The sequence below is a fragment of the Macaca nemestrina genome, chromosome 13 (genome assembly GCF_043159975.1).
Source record: "Macaca nemestrina isolate mMacNem1 chromosome 13, mMacNem.hap1, whole genome shotgun sequence".
Classification (NCBI taxonomy): Eukaryota; Metazoa; Chordata; class Mammalia; order Primates; family Cercopithecidae; genus Macaca; species Macaca nemestrina.
In genome coordinates, this window is record NC_092137.1 from 36,795,236 (window position 1) to 36,811,871 (window position 16,636).

Consider the following 16,636-nt stretch of genomic DNA (forward strand, 5'->3'; position numbering starts at 1 on the left):
AGAAGCTGGTGGAAGCCCATGACTGTTAGTTGAATTTATGACCACTTGAAAGCATTTGCATTATAAGCAAGTGGTACAAAGACTGCCCTCAGGATCTTGAGCCTTTCTCTAGCAAATCAATTTTAGCAAAGGCAAACTGAGATAGTCAGCAGCCATGGGATTAGCCAATGGTGTGACATAAAGATAACTCAGATTTTCAATATATAATAAGTTTTAGGTGGCAAAAAGTATTCACTATTTGCAAGTAGAAGTTTTATTTTTAGTACGTTGCAACTGCATGAAAAATTTACAAGTAAAATAGCTTTTCAGTTTATGTATGTTTCTTTCCAAATTATTAATTACACCCTAATTCATAAAATATACAAGTGGATTTGTTAAATGGCTTTTCCCTAGATGAAGTAGGTCAAACCTGGGCCTGCATCTCCCTAAAGAGGCATTAATGCCTGGTAGCATTTACCAGAGGGTAAGACAGAGAAGTACTTTGGAGAAATTAGAAACTTCCCTAGTACTTGTTATGAAAGCTCAAACTCTTTAAAATAATGGAAATGTCATGAATCAGGCAGATTCAGTTTTGCCTGAGGATGGCTTGAAGGAGGATGCTGCCAGCTCTTTAGTGATTTGCCTGGCACAAGCTACGGGCAGATTTAAAGGTGACCAACTTAGCAAGAAACAAGGCAATTGAAAGATCGGCTTCCTACCTTGACCAGCTAATGCCTGCAAGAGCAGACCGAATGGCTGAATTCCAGCCCGATTCCAGGACTACCATTTGCTGACCTGCTCTCTTAAATCAGTGCTGTGATCCCTACAGAAGACGGCAGAGTCAGGGTGGGGAAATGAGCAGGTGCTGATGTTGGCGGTGGGTCTAAACACCCTACCACACATTTGTCTGCATCACTTGTCCAGGACTATGATTCTGGCACTACTTTCCTGGATGTTATACAATGTCAAAGGGGAAGGTGGATAGTTCCCACCGAGACAGAAGCACCTTATTTCAGATGTTATCTCCTTGTTCTGCTGTGCTGTGTAACAAAAATGTATCAACCCTAAGCAGAGTTAAGGACAGAGCTAGGATGCTGTGGTAAGCTGAAAAACGCCCTTGAAAAGATATCCATGTCCTAATCCCTGGAACCATTGAATGTTTCCTTTTATAGAAAAAATGTGGGGAGGCTTTGCTACTGTGATTAAATTAAGGATCCTGAGATGGTGGTGGGGTGGTTATTCTGGATCCCCCAGGTGGGCTCTAAATGCAATCACTGGCATCTTTGTAAAAGGAAGGCAGAGGGAGATTATTTCACATCCATAGAGGAGGAGGTTGTATTAGTTCGTTCTCACACTGCTATGAAGACACTATCCAAGACTGGGTAATTTACAAACAAAGCAGGTTCAGTTGGCTCAGAGTTCCACATGGCTGAGGAAGCCTCAGGAAACATACAATCATGGCAGAAGGGGAAGCAGATACGTCTCACATGGCAGCAGGCGAGAGAGAGAGAGAGAGAGAGAGAGAGAGAGAGAGAGAGAGAGAGAAACTGCCTTATAAAACCATCAGAGCTCGTGAGAACTCACTATCACGAAAATGGCATGAGGGACACTGCCCCCACGATCCAATCACCTCCCACCTCGTCCCTCCCTTGACAGGTGGGGATTACAGGGATTACAGTTTGAGATGAAATTTGGGTAGGGACACAGAACCAAACCATATCAGATGTCATGTGAAGACGGAGCAGAGAAACAACTGAGGATGCTGGCCTTGAAAACTAAAGTGGCGTGACCACAAGCCAAGGGATGCCAGCAGTCAGCAGAAACCACAAGAGGCAAGACACAGAGTCTACCCTACAGCCTCCTGAGAAAGCTCAGTGTTGCTGACACCTTGAGTTTGACCCAGTGATGCTGATGTCTGACTTGGGCCTCCAGAACTGTGGGAGAATAAATTTCTGTCACTTTAAGCCACCCAGTTTGTGGTAGTTTGTTACAGCAGCCCTAGCAGCTGATACAGGTGCACAGGGACAGAAGCTGGCATGCCCCAATGGGGCCCTGCAGGCACAAGCAACAGTGAGTTGTTCCTTCCCAGGACTGAGGAGCTGTTTACTTTGGGGGCCATCGTGTGTCTCCCTGAGAACCCACAGTTCTCAAGACAAACCAGTACCCAGTGGGTAGCCACTTGTCCCCTTACTCTAAACCTTCAGAGATATTCTCAGAGCACTAACAAATTGAGACTTGCTTTATAGGGAGCCAACTACAGAGGTGTTTAAAAGGAGAGAAGCAATCTAAATCATCACACATGGATGAAGAGCACCATTTAAAAGTAGAATCTAGGCCGAGCACAGTGGCTTGCACCTGTAATCCCAGAGCTTTGGGAGGCTGAGACAGAAGAATTGTTTGAGGCCAGGGGTTCAAGACCAGTCTAGGCAACACAGGAAGATACTTTCTCTACAAAAAAAAACAAAAACAAAAACATTAAAAATTAGCTGGGTATGGTGGCTTGCATCTGTAGTGCCAGCTACTTGGGAGGTTAGATGGAGGATCACTGTACCCCAGAAGTTCGAGGCTGCAGTGAGCTATGATTGTGCCACTGCACTCCAGCCTGGGTGACAGAGCAAGATTCTGTCTCAAAAAAGAAAAAAAAATGTAGAATCTGGATGGTCCTTACCATCCAGTTAATTCTGTTGTCCTATTTCACAGACAAAGAAAAACTGGGGCCCAGAGGAGTTGACTAGTCATGAACCAACCTACATTAGAACATCTAGAATGTATTCTCTAAGTCATAGTGAAAGCCCCAAATGTACCTTCTGTCTTCTATTCCAAGGCCAATGCTAACCAAAACAGCAAAAAACAAAAACAAAAAAATATGTACATAAACCATTGCTAGTGGCGCCAAGCAAATTAATTCAACAATTAATCATGTTCTGCCTCGTCTATGTTCTATGTTGCTATAGTTTTGACCTGTCATTTATTTTATTGCTATTGAATCTTTGGTTGATTGAGTGATTGCTCTGAGGGCATATATTCTTTCAGGCAAGAATGTGGCTGTTACCTGGGTTTCACACTTCACCGTGGCTAGCACAGCTCTGTGCTCATAGCTAGTGTTCAATCAACATTTATTTTATTTCTAGGTCTATAAGAGCCTACAGGTTATTTTGTAGGCCTGGTATAATTCCATTTTCTTGCAGGTGAGACCACAAAAGCCTATCAGAGGCCACCCATTCCAGCGACAACTGCACAGCCAGTCACTCTGATGCAGCTTCTGGCTGTCACTGTAGCTGTGGCCACCCCCACCATCTTGCCAAGGCCATCCCCTTCTGCTGCTTCTACCACCAGCATCCGCAGACCAGAGCCTGTGGGCCACAGGAGCCAGGAGATGGGTCAGTAGGTAGACCACTTGTTACTTTGTGCAAGGGAAATGGCAAACTGGGCTTTTAGAGTAACAGCTCTGTCTGAGCATCTGTTGGGCTGGGTGAATGGGGAGCACTGGAGAACTGGGCCAGGGGTATGTGATTGTGTCCTCCTAGATTCAAGGGAGGATATAGATTCAAAAATAGGACTGCTGTCACCGTGCTTCTGAAGATAGAATACTTTCCCATTGCAAAATCCTCATTTCTCCAAAAGCTCAGTTGAAGGGATGGTAGATTTCTATGTAAACATTGTTGGGGTTTTTTTTGTTGTTGTTATTGGTTTTGAAGTGACAAATGGTATAGACTTGGAAGTCTTCAAATATTAAAAGCAAACAAAACCAAAGGAATCCCTTTAGGAAAAGTCAGATAGCTAACATTTTCATTCCTTTTCTAATGGCTTTTTGTCTTACTACTTTTACCCATTGCTCAAATCATGCTGAAGGTTTTATCAAGGTCCAGTTTATGGACTTCATCTCATACTACATTAAATAGGCCTAAAGAGCCCGTCTGATCATCTGATCTCGTTTCTGCACAGACTTATATCTACACCATCGTAGGTTAATAAGCATCTATCTCACTTCTAGAACTTTTCTAGCAAGGGGGTGAAAACCCCTGCAGCTGGAGCTCCACTATTGTCCTAGCAATGTTTTCTGAATATTTCCCACCTGGTGCCACTTTTTCCTTCCAGGAGGAAGTGCTTAGGACTCGTTCTTTTCAGGCTCACCTCCAGCTTCCAGTCACTACTGCCACAGAGAATGACCCTTCCCCCCTTCCTGCTCCCAAAGCAGAGGCCAGCTACTTACCTATCCATCTTTTTATTTTAAAAATGCAAATCAGGCTGGGCGCAGTGGCTTACGCCTGTAATCCCAGCACTTTGGGAGGCTGAGGCAGGCAGATCACTTGAGGCCTGGAGTTCAAGACCAGCCTGGCTAACATGGGGAAACCCCATCTCTACTAAAAATGCAAATATTAGCCAGGTGTGGTGGCACATACCTATAGTCCCAGCTACTCGGGAGGCTGAGGCTGGAGAGTCGCTTGAACCTGGGAGGCGGAGGTTGCAGTGCGCTGAGATCGCACCACTGCACTCCGCCCTGGGTGACAGAGAAAGACTCCGTTTCAATAAATAAATCAATGAAAATGCAAATCAGCACTTTGAATGTGCTAGACCGTTTTCTGAACACCTTACAAATATTAGCCTATTGAATCCTCCATAACAACCCTGTGAAGTAGATTTATGACTTCCAATTTGAATAAGCCATTGTACTGATGAGGAAACCAAGGAGTAAGGCAGTGAGGAAACTGGTTTCAGCCTATACAGCTGGGAAGTGGCAGAGCTGGAATTCAAACTCCAACAGCCTGGCTTTCCTTTTCCTTGCAGGGGAGCATCCCTGCCAAAAATGAACACCCCAGGCCCAGGCAGAGCACATCTTGGCATGATTGCTGTGGCAAAATTAGAAGGTGCTCAGCACAGCCAACTTCTTCTTGGATTAATAATAAATAACAGAATCCATGTAGTACATATATTGCATGTACCAGACATACTGCATGCATTATCCTATTTAATCGTCTCAATAACTTTTTGAAATAGGAGTTATTATTATGCCATTTTATGGACTACTCATTGAAGAAGCTATGATATAAAGTCCCAAAATAAGAATACCGCAAAAAGAATTTTTGAACTTCTGAAATATATCAAACACTCCTCTACCATTCTGTTCCTGTTTAACTCAGGATAATATTAACACGGGTGCACAATACTTGATAGCAAAAGAGAAACAGGAAGGACGCTGGATGGAAGGGTTAACAGGGGTTCTGTAGCCAGAAGTTCTCCTTTCTAAAATTTCAGGCTCTTGACTTCAGATGCCTTGATTCTTTCAAAGATTTTTGAGTATCTGAGTAAATTGTTTGCTCCTGTTTTCTCCTTAGAGGACTTTAAATTCTTACATAACACATATAACTAAACATGTGGCGTATTTATTTGGCAACGCTGGGAGCTTGGAAATCTGTTGCAAGTTGGGCTCTGCTTGTGGAAAACCTAAGAAACTTGAAGTAGTGGCTCCTAACCTGGCAAAGCTTCATTATTCCTGGCTTGGGAACAGGAGCTTTGGACAACAGCCTCCCGGTCCATCAGTGTTCCTTCTTCATCCTTGTCCAGCGCCCACTTCCATGCTGACCCACAGACTGCTAGACAAACACTCGGAGCAAGCAGGCCATGCAGCATGTACCACAATTGCTAGGATAGGAGCCAAACTGGGGAAGGGGGAGAGCTTTTTAAAAGTTGTATTGTCTACTCAAAGGAGTTTCTGAAGGCCTAAAAAGAAGTGAAAATTAATATTTAATTGCTTATGTCTTTTTTAAAAAAAGTATTCATGAGATACTTTCCAGAAACAATACAATTCACTCATTTAAAGTACAATTCAATGGTTTGTCATATAATCATAGGGTTGTGTGACCATCACCACCATCAATTCTAGAACATTTTCATACCCCAAAAGAAATCCCGTGCCCATAAACAGTTACTCTTCATTTCCCCTAACCACTCCTCTCCAGCACTAAGTAACCAATTGACTTTCATGAATGCCTATCTTAATGTATGGCTATAGATATTTGCTGTGATATTTCAGCCCAACTATATTAAACAATATTTAGATAACTCACGTTTTTCCTTCAAATGGGCTGAAAATTAGAAAGCAAATCTCCTTATACTGTGATAGACAAGTGAGTTGTTGTTATTGCACTTATTAAAGATTTTTCCTCTTATATATGTGACTGTAGGCGCAAGGTTCTAGAACTGGTTGTGGACAGGGTGTTCAAGCAAAACCTAATTCACTTATTCATTCAACAAATGTTTTATTGAATGCCCACTATGTGTTAGGTACTGTTCTAAATCTGGGCTACATCAGTGAACACATCCCATCGAGATCCCTGCAGCAAGTCGCTTCAGCTTAGGACACCTGAAGAGTATGTAGCCAAAACAGGAGCTACCTGCGTTTGGGGTCTGTGACTCATTTGTATTCCACAATGGGATCAAGATCTGCCTCTGAGACAGGACATGGGAACTTGGAGAGGGCTCAAGGGAGAGTGGAAAGTACAGCAGGAAGAGACAGGGGCTCTCCCAGCCCATGCAGAGGAGCTGATGCAGATGGAAGGTGGAGCTGATGCAGATGGAAGGTGGGGCTGTTCACCAAGCCCGCGTCATGGCCCCTTAACTGACCCATGAATGTGCAAACCAACAAGACAGAAGGGAGTGAGTCAAGGCTGGGGGTAAGGAAGCCAAAAGCCAGAGCAATAGAGACTTCTTACAGGTGCAAGAAGGAGGCTGTTCTTCATGGGCAAGGCCAAGGACAATGGCATCCCCGGGGACGGAGGGGGAAGCTGGGAGAGCCAGATCTCTAGATATGCTTAGGAAAGTGCTGGAAAAGACGGAAAATCCCTCCAGGTTCAGCTATAGGTCTGGCTGAATCTACCACAGGCTAAGGAGGTGGAGTGGCTGTGCCTTCCATTGTTTCCTTAATCAAGTTCATTTCAAGACATGCCATGGTTGCCTCAGCTGAGCTAGCACTGAACTTGTCCACAACCAAGGGTAGATCAGGGAGGGGAGAAGAGCGCCGCCTAGTGGCAAGGAATAGCGATTACTGTGATCCTTCACTTTTCTACCCTGGGCTCCACCTTCTGACCAAGGGCAGCTAAGGGGGAGAAAGTGATATTTGAGGCAGGAAGAGAGGCCAGCATCTATCACTGCCCATTCCTTCCACATAGTTTCCCTTACCAACACTTATCTCACCAGTGAACGCTTATCTTCCTTAAGGTATCTGGAGAAGGCTTTTCTTAAAATCCAGTCTTACAAATAGTAAGAAAAAGACAAATATTCCAAAAGAAAGATGGGGAAAGGTCATAACCAGGCAAGCCACAGTGGAACTACTACAAATGGCCAATAAAAAAAATTGTTATAAAGATGTTCGGCTTTGCCGGGCCTGGTGACTCACGCCTGTAATCCCAGCACTTTGGGAGGCCGAGGCGGGTGGATCACGAGGTCAGGAGTTCAAGACCAGTCTGGCCCAGATGGTGAAACCTCATCTCTACTAAAAATACAAAAATTAGCCAGAGGCGGTGGCATGCGCCTATAACCCCGGCTACTCAGGAGGCTGAGGCAGGAGAAACCCTTGAACCTGGGCAGCAGAGGTTGCAGTGAGCTGAGATCGTGCCACTGCACTCCAGCCTGGGTGATAGAGTGAGACTTTGCCAAAAAAAAAAAAAAGTTCGGCTTCACCAGGAATCAAGTAAGTACAAATTAAACAACAAAATATCATTTCTCACCAACTCTCATTGGAAATTGGTTAATACACAGTCTGGGTGACAGTGTGGAGAAATGACTCAGAATTCACACTTCTAGGAATATACCCTAACGTCATTATCAACCAGGGGTGAGAAGAAGCATGAACACAGATGCTGTTCATCATTTTTTAAAGGAGATGATTTAATTGTTTATCACTAGAAGAACGGTTAAAGAGGTTACTATACAGGTAGTAAAATGTTGAGAAATATGTGCACTTAGTGCCACGAGAGAATTGGCCTGGGGCAGATCGTTCAGTCAAAGAAGCAGCCTACAAAACAGCATGGGAACCAGTCTCACTTTTGCAACTGTGTGTTGTACACGAGAGCATGTACATCCCGCAGAAAAAGGGATACAAGTAACCAGAAGTGTATACCAGTAACTGCTGGCTAGAGGATAAAAGGTGATTGCTTGTTATGCATAGTATATCATCTTATTCTTACAGGAAGCCTATGTTATCTGTATAATTAAACAGAAAATAAGGCTGCTTTGAGGCTGGGCATGGTGGTTCATGCCTCCCTAATTCCAACACTTTGGGAGGCCGAGGCAGGAGGATCACTTGAGGCCAGGAGCTCAATGCCAGCCTGGGCAACACACCAAGACCCCTGTCTCTACAAAAATTAAAAAAAAAAAAAAAAAAAAAAAACAACAACTTTGGTGGCTCACACCTGTAATCCCAACACTTTGGGAGGCGAAGGCAGGCAGATCACCTGAGGTCAGAAGTTCAAGACCAGCCTGACTGACATGGAGAAAACCCATCTGTACTAAAAATACAAAATTAGCTGGGCATTGTGGCACATGCTTGTGATCCCAGTTACTCAGGAGGCTGAGGCAGGAGAATCACTTGAACCTGGAAGGCAGAGGTTGTGGGGAGCTGAGATCGTGCCATTGCACTCCAGCCTGGGCAACAAGAGCAAAACTCTGTCTCAAAAACAAAAAACAAAACAAAACAAAAACATAGTGAAGCATGGCGATGTGCACTTGTAGTCTCAGCTACTCAGGAGGCTGAGGCAGGAGGATCACTTGAGCCCAGGAGATCAAGGCTGCAGTGAGCTATGATCACACCACTGCACCCCAGCCTGCGGGACAGAGTGAGAGCCTGACTGAAAACAAAAAACAAACAAACAAACAAACAAAAACCTACTTTGAGTTTGTGTCACATAATTGGAACAAAGACAAAAAGAGTCAAAAGCTGGTTTTGGATAGATCAGGTTCTAAGACAAATTGATAGTTTTTTCCATGCCCTCTTGCTCTTCCCCTCCTTGACATTTGGTTCCTTCCCTCAGCTGGGTTTTACGTGCCTCTCTTCCCCCTCCAAAGGCTTTGCATTTCTCTTAACAGAATGCTTTATCTTCCTTCTCCCTTTTAAAACCTTGCTTTAGAGAAATTGCTCAATAAGTAATGAATGTGGAAGTGTGTTTCCTTCACTCACAGAGTAATTAAGGATAACCCATTGTGTACCTCTAAAAATGACGGAAAGCTAACGCTATTTGCATCAATACCATGTTAACGCAGCTTAAGCAAATTGCTGAATATTAAGTGACATTTCCATTGAAGGATTACTTCAACCTCCCCATGAGTGGCACAGTTGACAATTATTGTAAGAATAATGAAGTGTAAAGAAATATGGCATTTGACTAAAAGATACTTTGATAGTTGTGAAATACAAAGGTTATTATTGCCTGTAGTTTTTAGTTTGTGTTTTAAGTTAAATACTCCTTTTTCTTTTTCTTTTTCTTTTTTTCTATTTGAATTCCTCTTCCAAGGCAGGTTCAGACTGCCAAAATATAGAGCTTCACCTTGCTTCCGACCTTGGTAATGTTTTGCTAGGTTGGATCATGGAAAGAATGAGAACAGTTAGGTTAAAATTTATTGGCCGGGCGTGGTGGCTCATGCCTTGGGAGGCTGAGGCAGGCAGATCACTCAAGGTCAGGAGTTCGAGACCAGCCTGGCCAGCATGGTAAAACTCCATCTCTACTAAAAATACAAAACATTAGTTGAGCCTGGTGGTACTGGTTGAGCCTGTAATCCCAGCTACTCAGGAGGCTGAGGTGGGAGAATCGCTTGACCCGGAGGTTGCAGTGAGCTAAGATCGTGCCGCGGCACTCCAGCTCTGGGCATACAGCGAGACTCTGACTCAAAAATAAGTTCATTAATTAAAATAAAATAAAATTCATGCTCTGACCAGTCAAATGTTCTTACAGATCTCTGGTCCACTACCACCTACACAAGCAGCCAAAACAGGCCTGGAGCCGATCCAGGTAAGACCCTAAACTCCCTTTCCAGCCACTGATGAAAGTTAAGCTTGTTTACATGGGGTTCCTCTCCACATATTTGCCATTTAATTTAGATTTGGACAAGGACTATTAAACCACTTAGGTCAACAGAAGATACAGCTCAAGGGTCCAAATTATAAGAAAACATGTAAGGAAGTGGTTAAGTAAGCAAAGGCCTGACCCGCTCTCCGTTCCCTTGAGGTGATTCTGTAGAGGTTGTGAAAGGAATGTCTCAGGATTCAGCAACTAGGCTCTTACAGACCTGAAAAGGGACACTCTCTGGGACTTATTTTTGAGGAACTACGGTAAAACACTGAGGGAAATTTGTATCATCTCCCAGGCAAGAGCCTTTTTTTTCTCTTTTTTGCCTGAGTAATTCTATGCCACTGGGGATAGAAATACATTCTCTCCCACCCGCCTCCACCCCAGAGTTCACCTATGAATTCTGAAATGCCCCTGGCTGTCTTCATTTCTGTATGCCCCTTAATGGTTTGGCTGCAGAACTAGGAATCCAGCAAATTCTCTTCTCTGCAGCACTGTAAAGGCCTGCAGAGATTAGAAAGGAAAATCTAGCAGGGTTTGATGGTTTCCACAAACTCTACTCACGGCCCGGTCTATGAGCTGATACACTTGGTGGAAATATACCATTCCCTCTGAAGCCACAGGGCACTAGGACCAGAAGGACCTACAATGTGGGGGGGTGTTCAGGTCTTCCCCCTGCTGGGGGATACTCATCCACTCTCCACATGTTCTTAGAAACTGTAGGTTCTGTTTTACTTGCTACTGGACAGGAACAAGGGCCCCATGGGCTCCTCTGGTCAGGGTGAGCAGCTTCTATGAGCTTCACAATTGCACCTTTGCCAATGCACATGCTGTTTTCCTGGACAAAAAGGCTTGAGAATCAGAACACTGGCCAGGGCAAGGACTCCAAGGCCATCTCAGGCCTCTACAGACTCGTGGGACTCTTCAGGAGGCGAAGTCATGGGGCACTGTTTCCTCCTGTCCCCTTGGCCAAGATTTTTGCCTCCTCTGCAACCCCCAAAAGTACAGCCAGGCACAGAGAGCTCGGCTGACTTCCAAGGAAACTCTGAACTAAGGTAATTTTCACCAGGGGGCAAAATAAGGAAAGAAAGCAGCCTGCTGGCTGTGTGTACGTCAGCTGACCCTGTGTAATCCCCTCAGGTATCCAAAGGCAAGATCCTTCAGGAGCTGCCTTCGAGAAACCTGTTAGAGCGGATGGTAGCCTGGGTAAGTTGCCCACTGCTTACCATCCCTGCTCCCTGCGAATTTGCTCTGTGGCACTTTGCAAACACGAGGACTTCCCCCACACACTTGCTCTTGGCCTCTGCAGCTCAACTTCAGGTCACCAGACTTTGGGGGCACGCTAATATTTAACCTCGAGAAAATGTCTCTTTGATTGATCGGTTCTCAGTGCATCAGAGAGAAGATCTTTGTCAACAAAGACACCCAAGGGCTGTCATTACTTTGTGTCCCCTCAAGAGATCCCCCCACTAAGCAGTCTCTGCACCACTCTGCACCTACCAGGCCTAGCCTCAGACTGGCCTCCAGGATGAAGCACGAATACCCAAACACAGCACGTGGTTGGGATATGGCATGGGGGACGGTTGGCAAGGAGGCACATTACCTGATATGCATCTTTGACTTTTTACTACCTGACAATGTTGGGTTTGTTTCAAGGCTGTATTCTGCTGAATGCGTTTGGCCTCATTCCCTTTTTCTGAGTTTACCATCCTCCAGTTCTATAGCTCTGGGATTCTCTGTTTCTCCTCCATTCTCCTTTATGCTCCCAATAATGCCACTCTGTCTCGACCCACACGGATGTTCCTAGCTTCCTTTTGACCTTCAAATCCTACCCAATTTCTGCTGCTTCTCTCTTCACCATCATCCCTGCAACTTGGCTCTGAGTGCCTCAGAGCCTCCCATGAACTCTCGGAGTGTTCCTGACTTAAAGGACTCCCCCAACACCCTCTAGGTGCTCAGACCTAGGCTCATTAGGAAGCCCCATTATGGCTCTTGCAGCGGGAGGAAGCCATTTGCACACCCTGAGTAAAGGCATGTAGGAACATTTGGAGTTCTTAGTTAGATATCCTTCCACCAGCTCTCATCTCAGATGCAGTCATGTATACAAGGCAAGCTGCCCAGTTCCTCAGCTATAAAATTGTCAGATTATGGAATTGGAAAGAATTGTATAAAGTACATCTGGTCTAACTTCTCACCTAAAAATGAATCACTTATGGTGTGCCAGACAGAGGCCTTTACCCTATACTTCACGTAGTAGGGAATTCCCAGCCCCTTCATTTGGTGGGTGAAACTGTTAGACATAACTATCCAGAACTTCAGTTCCTCGTTACTAATTTGTCTAAGGCAGTGGTTCTCAAAGTGTGGTTCAAAGACCCTGCTTTCAGAGATTCTGTGACATCTTCCCTTCTCTGACTAATGTCATTGTGAGGACAGATTTTCTCCACATATTTCAACAAAAACAACATATCACTACTGACTGCAGGAGCTGATAAGAGACTCCAGCTGTCTTCTATTATGATAGACATTGGAGACATTTGCCACTCTTCTCACCGAACCCTTGGTTTTAGAAAACAGTTGTTTTTCAGTAAAAATTAACACTTACGTTAAAATATAATAATTCTATTGTCACTTTGAAGTAAATTAATAGTTAGGCAAGGTGCGGTGGTTCACGCCTGTAATCCCAGCACTTTGGGAGGCCAAGGCGGGTGGATTATTTGAGGTCAAGAGTTCGAGACTAGTTTGGTACACATGGTGAGACCCCACCTCTACTAAAAATACAAAAATTAGCCAGTGGGGTGCGCCTGTAATCCCAGTTAGTCAGGAGGCTGAGGCAGGAGAATTACTTAAACCTGGGAGGCAGAGGATGCAGTAAGCTGAGATGGCACCACTGCACTCCAGCCTAGGCCAGAGGGAGACTCCGCCTCAAAAAAAAAAAAATGAAATAATAAAATAAAATAAGTGAAAATAAAGCAAATTAATAGTTGAATAAATTGCCAGTTAGTATTCCATTTCAAATGAGAAAATGCATAGTTGTAATTTCTAAATGATAAAAATTAATAGATATAACTCATACAAACTAAAGGTCTTTGGGGTCTTTGACAATTTTTTAGAGCATAAAAAGGCTGAGAACCTTTGAAAGTGTCTCAAATTAGAGGGCCTTTCAAATACATGAAGCCAGACTTCATGTCTTTTTTTATATCTCATCTTTTCCAGGATGTTTCTTTAATCCCTTCAATAGGTCCTTCCGTGACTTGGCAGTACACCCTCTAACTATGCTATAGACTATTAATAATTCATACACCAGGGCACCCCAAACACAATGTGGCCTGGGTAGTGTGCCAGGCAATTGCCTCTGTAGTCCTAAATACTCTGCTTCCACTAAAACATCCCAAGTTCCATTTGGAGTAAGCCTTGTCTCACCATTGGCTCATCTCCTACTGAGCTTGCAATACCTAAAGCCCAGGCTGGAGGGCAGTGGCACAATCTCGGCTCACTGCAAGCTCCACCTCCCAGGTTCACGCCATTCTCCTGCCTCAGCCTCCCAAGTAGCTGGGACTACAGGCACCCACCACCATGCCCGGCTAATTTTTTTTTATATTTGGTAGAGATGGGGTTTCACCGTGTTAGCCAGGATGGTCTCGATCTCCTGACCTCGTGATCAGGACTTTTTATCATATACCTACGTAGAAACAGATCACCTCAATCCTGCCTAGGTACAATCGAGTTTTTGAAGCCCACATTGGAAAAATCACCTATCTCTATTAAATCCTTCCTTCGTTTAGTCGGCTACAATCTTCCTATTAGTTCTGTCATTTACTGTGTTAACATCCTTGTAATCTTTGTGTCATCTGAAAAATGGATAAACATGCCACCTGTCTCCATTCCCGTTACTGATAAACCGAATCCTGCGGTCTGCACTAAACACCTCCTTTGTGTTTAGATAAACCCAGACACAAGCAGCTACATGTGGACCTGATGATGTTGTCATCCTCCTTTCTACAGGACAGCAGGCGTACGACCCATGAGTGATGCCTGCCACCCTCTCCCACGGTGCCTTCAGCCACAGATAGAAATTCATGTACCCCTCCTCCCGCATTTAAGCTGAAGCTCTCAGGAAGGGGACCTGTGATTTAATTTTTAAAAATATTTATTGAGCATACTATATGTCAGATACTATGCTGTGCATTAGAACTGCAAACATGAATCAAATATTTTCAAATTCTAGAATTACGCTGCTAGGGCTTTTGCCTTCACAGGTCCCACACTCTCCCGCTTCAGAGTCATCAGTAATGCCACTGCCTCCTAAGCACTGGGTCTCCCACTGCCAGCCCTTACCCCTCCTACCGGGGTTCTGGGAGTTGGGGCAGTCTACTCCTGCTGTATGGAGGAGGTGGGCGTGATGGGCTCCTGATAATTCAAGTTAAAACCCGGTGGCTTTTCCTCGGAACCATCCTTATGCTGGTTGGCTTCGTACCATGAGCTATGTTTGAGTCAAAGAAGCTTCACTGGTCTGGAAACCTAACAATGGAGTTAATGTTGTTTCCAAGAGAAAAGGCTGCCAGGCCTCCCAAAAAATACCCCACACCGAGCCTTGGATGGTAGCCCATTTATAAACCTGGGACTGTCGATGCTTTGTTGACATGATGGCTTACGCCCAGGACCCCAGACTGTCCTCAGCCTTCTCTGAGAGTCCTTGTGCAATGTGCTACCAGCATGGCAACACCCTGGGCACAGCTGCAACACCCCACCCTCTGAGTGCTCCCCATTTCAGTACAGCAAGAGTCTGCTCTCCAGCGAACGTGCAGCTCTTGGGACATGAAGCCAGGTGAAGAGAAGGGAAGCCTAGAGATTCTGCTGGTCCAGATGCCTGCTGCCTTTCAGAGCCACTTCCTCCTGAAAACTACACCCCAGGGGAATCACTGGGAAGAAACCAGGGAGCTGAAGGGCCACTTGGGCTTCTGTCTTACAAAATTTGAGAGCCCGAGGGGCCATGTTTGCAGCCCCTGCTTGGGTCCTGTGTTGGTGACTTCTAGATGTACAGGGAACAGAAGGAGCTGGAACCAGCACCAAGATTATACCACAGTCTTAGGAGCAGGGATGGTTCTGGGCCCTTTTGAAGACTTGACTACATTAGCATGAGTTGCAGGTGGCTGGGCCAGGCCCAGCTCTTCGGTAGCCTAAGCAAGTACTCTGAGATGCTGAAGCGATGATGACTCCTCCTCGTGTGTGATAAACAGATGGTGGTTAAGGGTAGGCTTTGGAGCCTGCCTGCCTGGGCTTAAAGTTCTGTTCTGCCACTCCCTGTGTGTGAGTGTCCTCACCTGTAAAATGAGATCATAGCTGCAACTAAGTCACTGGATGATTGTGACTTAACACATAGAAAGTGCTCAGTCAATGCCTGACACTAAGCAAGCTCTCCATAAACACCAATGGCTTCTACATTTTTACGCCAGAAATCATTCAGAACCAATACACCTTTTTTTTCTTTAAATTTCCAACTTGCATCCGAAGTTCAGGGGTACATGTGCCAAATGTGCAGGTTTATTACATAAGTAAATGTGTGCCATGGTGGTTTGCTATACAGATCATCCCATCACCTAGGTATTAAACCCAGTATCCATTAGTTATTCTTCCTGATGCTCTCCCTCCTCCTACCTCCCAACCCTCCAACAGGTCCCAGCATGTGCTATTCCCCACCATGTGTCCATGTGTTCTCATCATTCAGCTCCCACTTGTAAGTGAGAACATGTAGTATTAGAACCAACACTCCTTTTAGACATGACTGTATCTATGAGATGACCAAGCAAGAATTGTCACAAAAACACAAAAATAATTCCCTGGTTTTCTAAGAGTGACTTACACTTTTCAAAGTGATTTGATACACATTTACCGCCTTCGAGTCTCCTCCATGTGACAGTGCCGGGAAAGTCTTTATGACAGCCCTACACTGGAAAAAACTGGAGGCAAACCGGAAAGAAGGTAAGTGAGCTCCCCAGGCTCCCAGTTGGTCTTTGGCAGACCCAGGATGGGCTTCTGACGTCTTTTTTCTTGATACCACCCTGTTCCTCCTTGACGCCAGAATACAAATGTTCTCACAAATTTACTTCTCATTACTACTGAGTCCAAAAAACACCAAGTCTCAGCTGTCCAAATATTTTTCAGCCTTTGGCTTTTGGATGAATGTAATTTGGTTCAAACTTGTCCCAAACTAACTGAAAGTGGCGTTACTATAAGGCCAGGCTTCTAAGACAGGAGCAAGAGGCTTAGAAATCCCTGATGTTGGGGGACTGTTTATCTCCTGATAAAGTAGTAGAGCACCCAGCATCCTAATGTTCCTGACATTCAAGAGTGCGTCGGAAAAAGGAAAAAGCAAGCAAGCAAGCCTTGGGCAAAAAACGGAGAGAAGCCTGCAGCGCATTTTTTTAGGAAAAGGGTAAAGTGCATATTTTCACCAGTAGGTGGCAATAAAGTAATAAGGCTAAAGAAGCAGAATGTTCTTGATCAGAATGTTTAAGCATGTCATAAATATTTTGAATGTGGAGACTATCCTGCCCAATCTGCTTATATTACTTACAAAGAAACTAAGGCTCACAAAG

General features: G+C 44.7%; 1 protein-coding gene across 10 annotated transcripts in view; it reads left to right on the plus strand.

Annotated features, from left to right (window-relative positions):
• Positions 1-16,636, plus strand: part of LOC105464840 (vitrin) — a 126,676-nt gene that overhangs the window by 75,166 nt on the left and 34,874 nt on the right. For 4 of the 10 annotated variants that reach the window (XM_011712927.2, XM_011712928.2, XM_011712929.2 and 1 more), the window contains exons 7-9: positions 3,168-3,359; positions 9,927-9,983; positions 11,181-11,246. In XM_011712927.2, coding sequence (XP_011711229.2) covers positions 3,168-3,359; positions 9,927-9,983; positions 11,181-11,246 — 315 coding nt within the window. The remainder of the gene's footprint in view (positions 1-3,167; positions 3,360-9,926; positions 9,984-11,180; positions 11,247-16,636) is intronic. The other 6 variants (XM_011712931.2, XM_024787695.2, XM_011712932.2 and 3 more) reach the window with 2 other exon arrangements.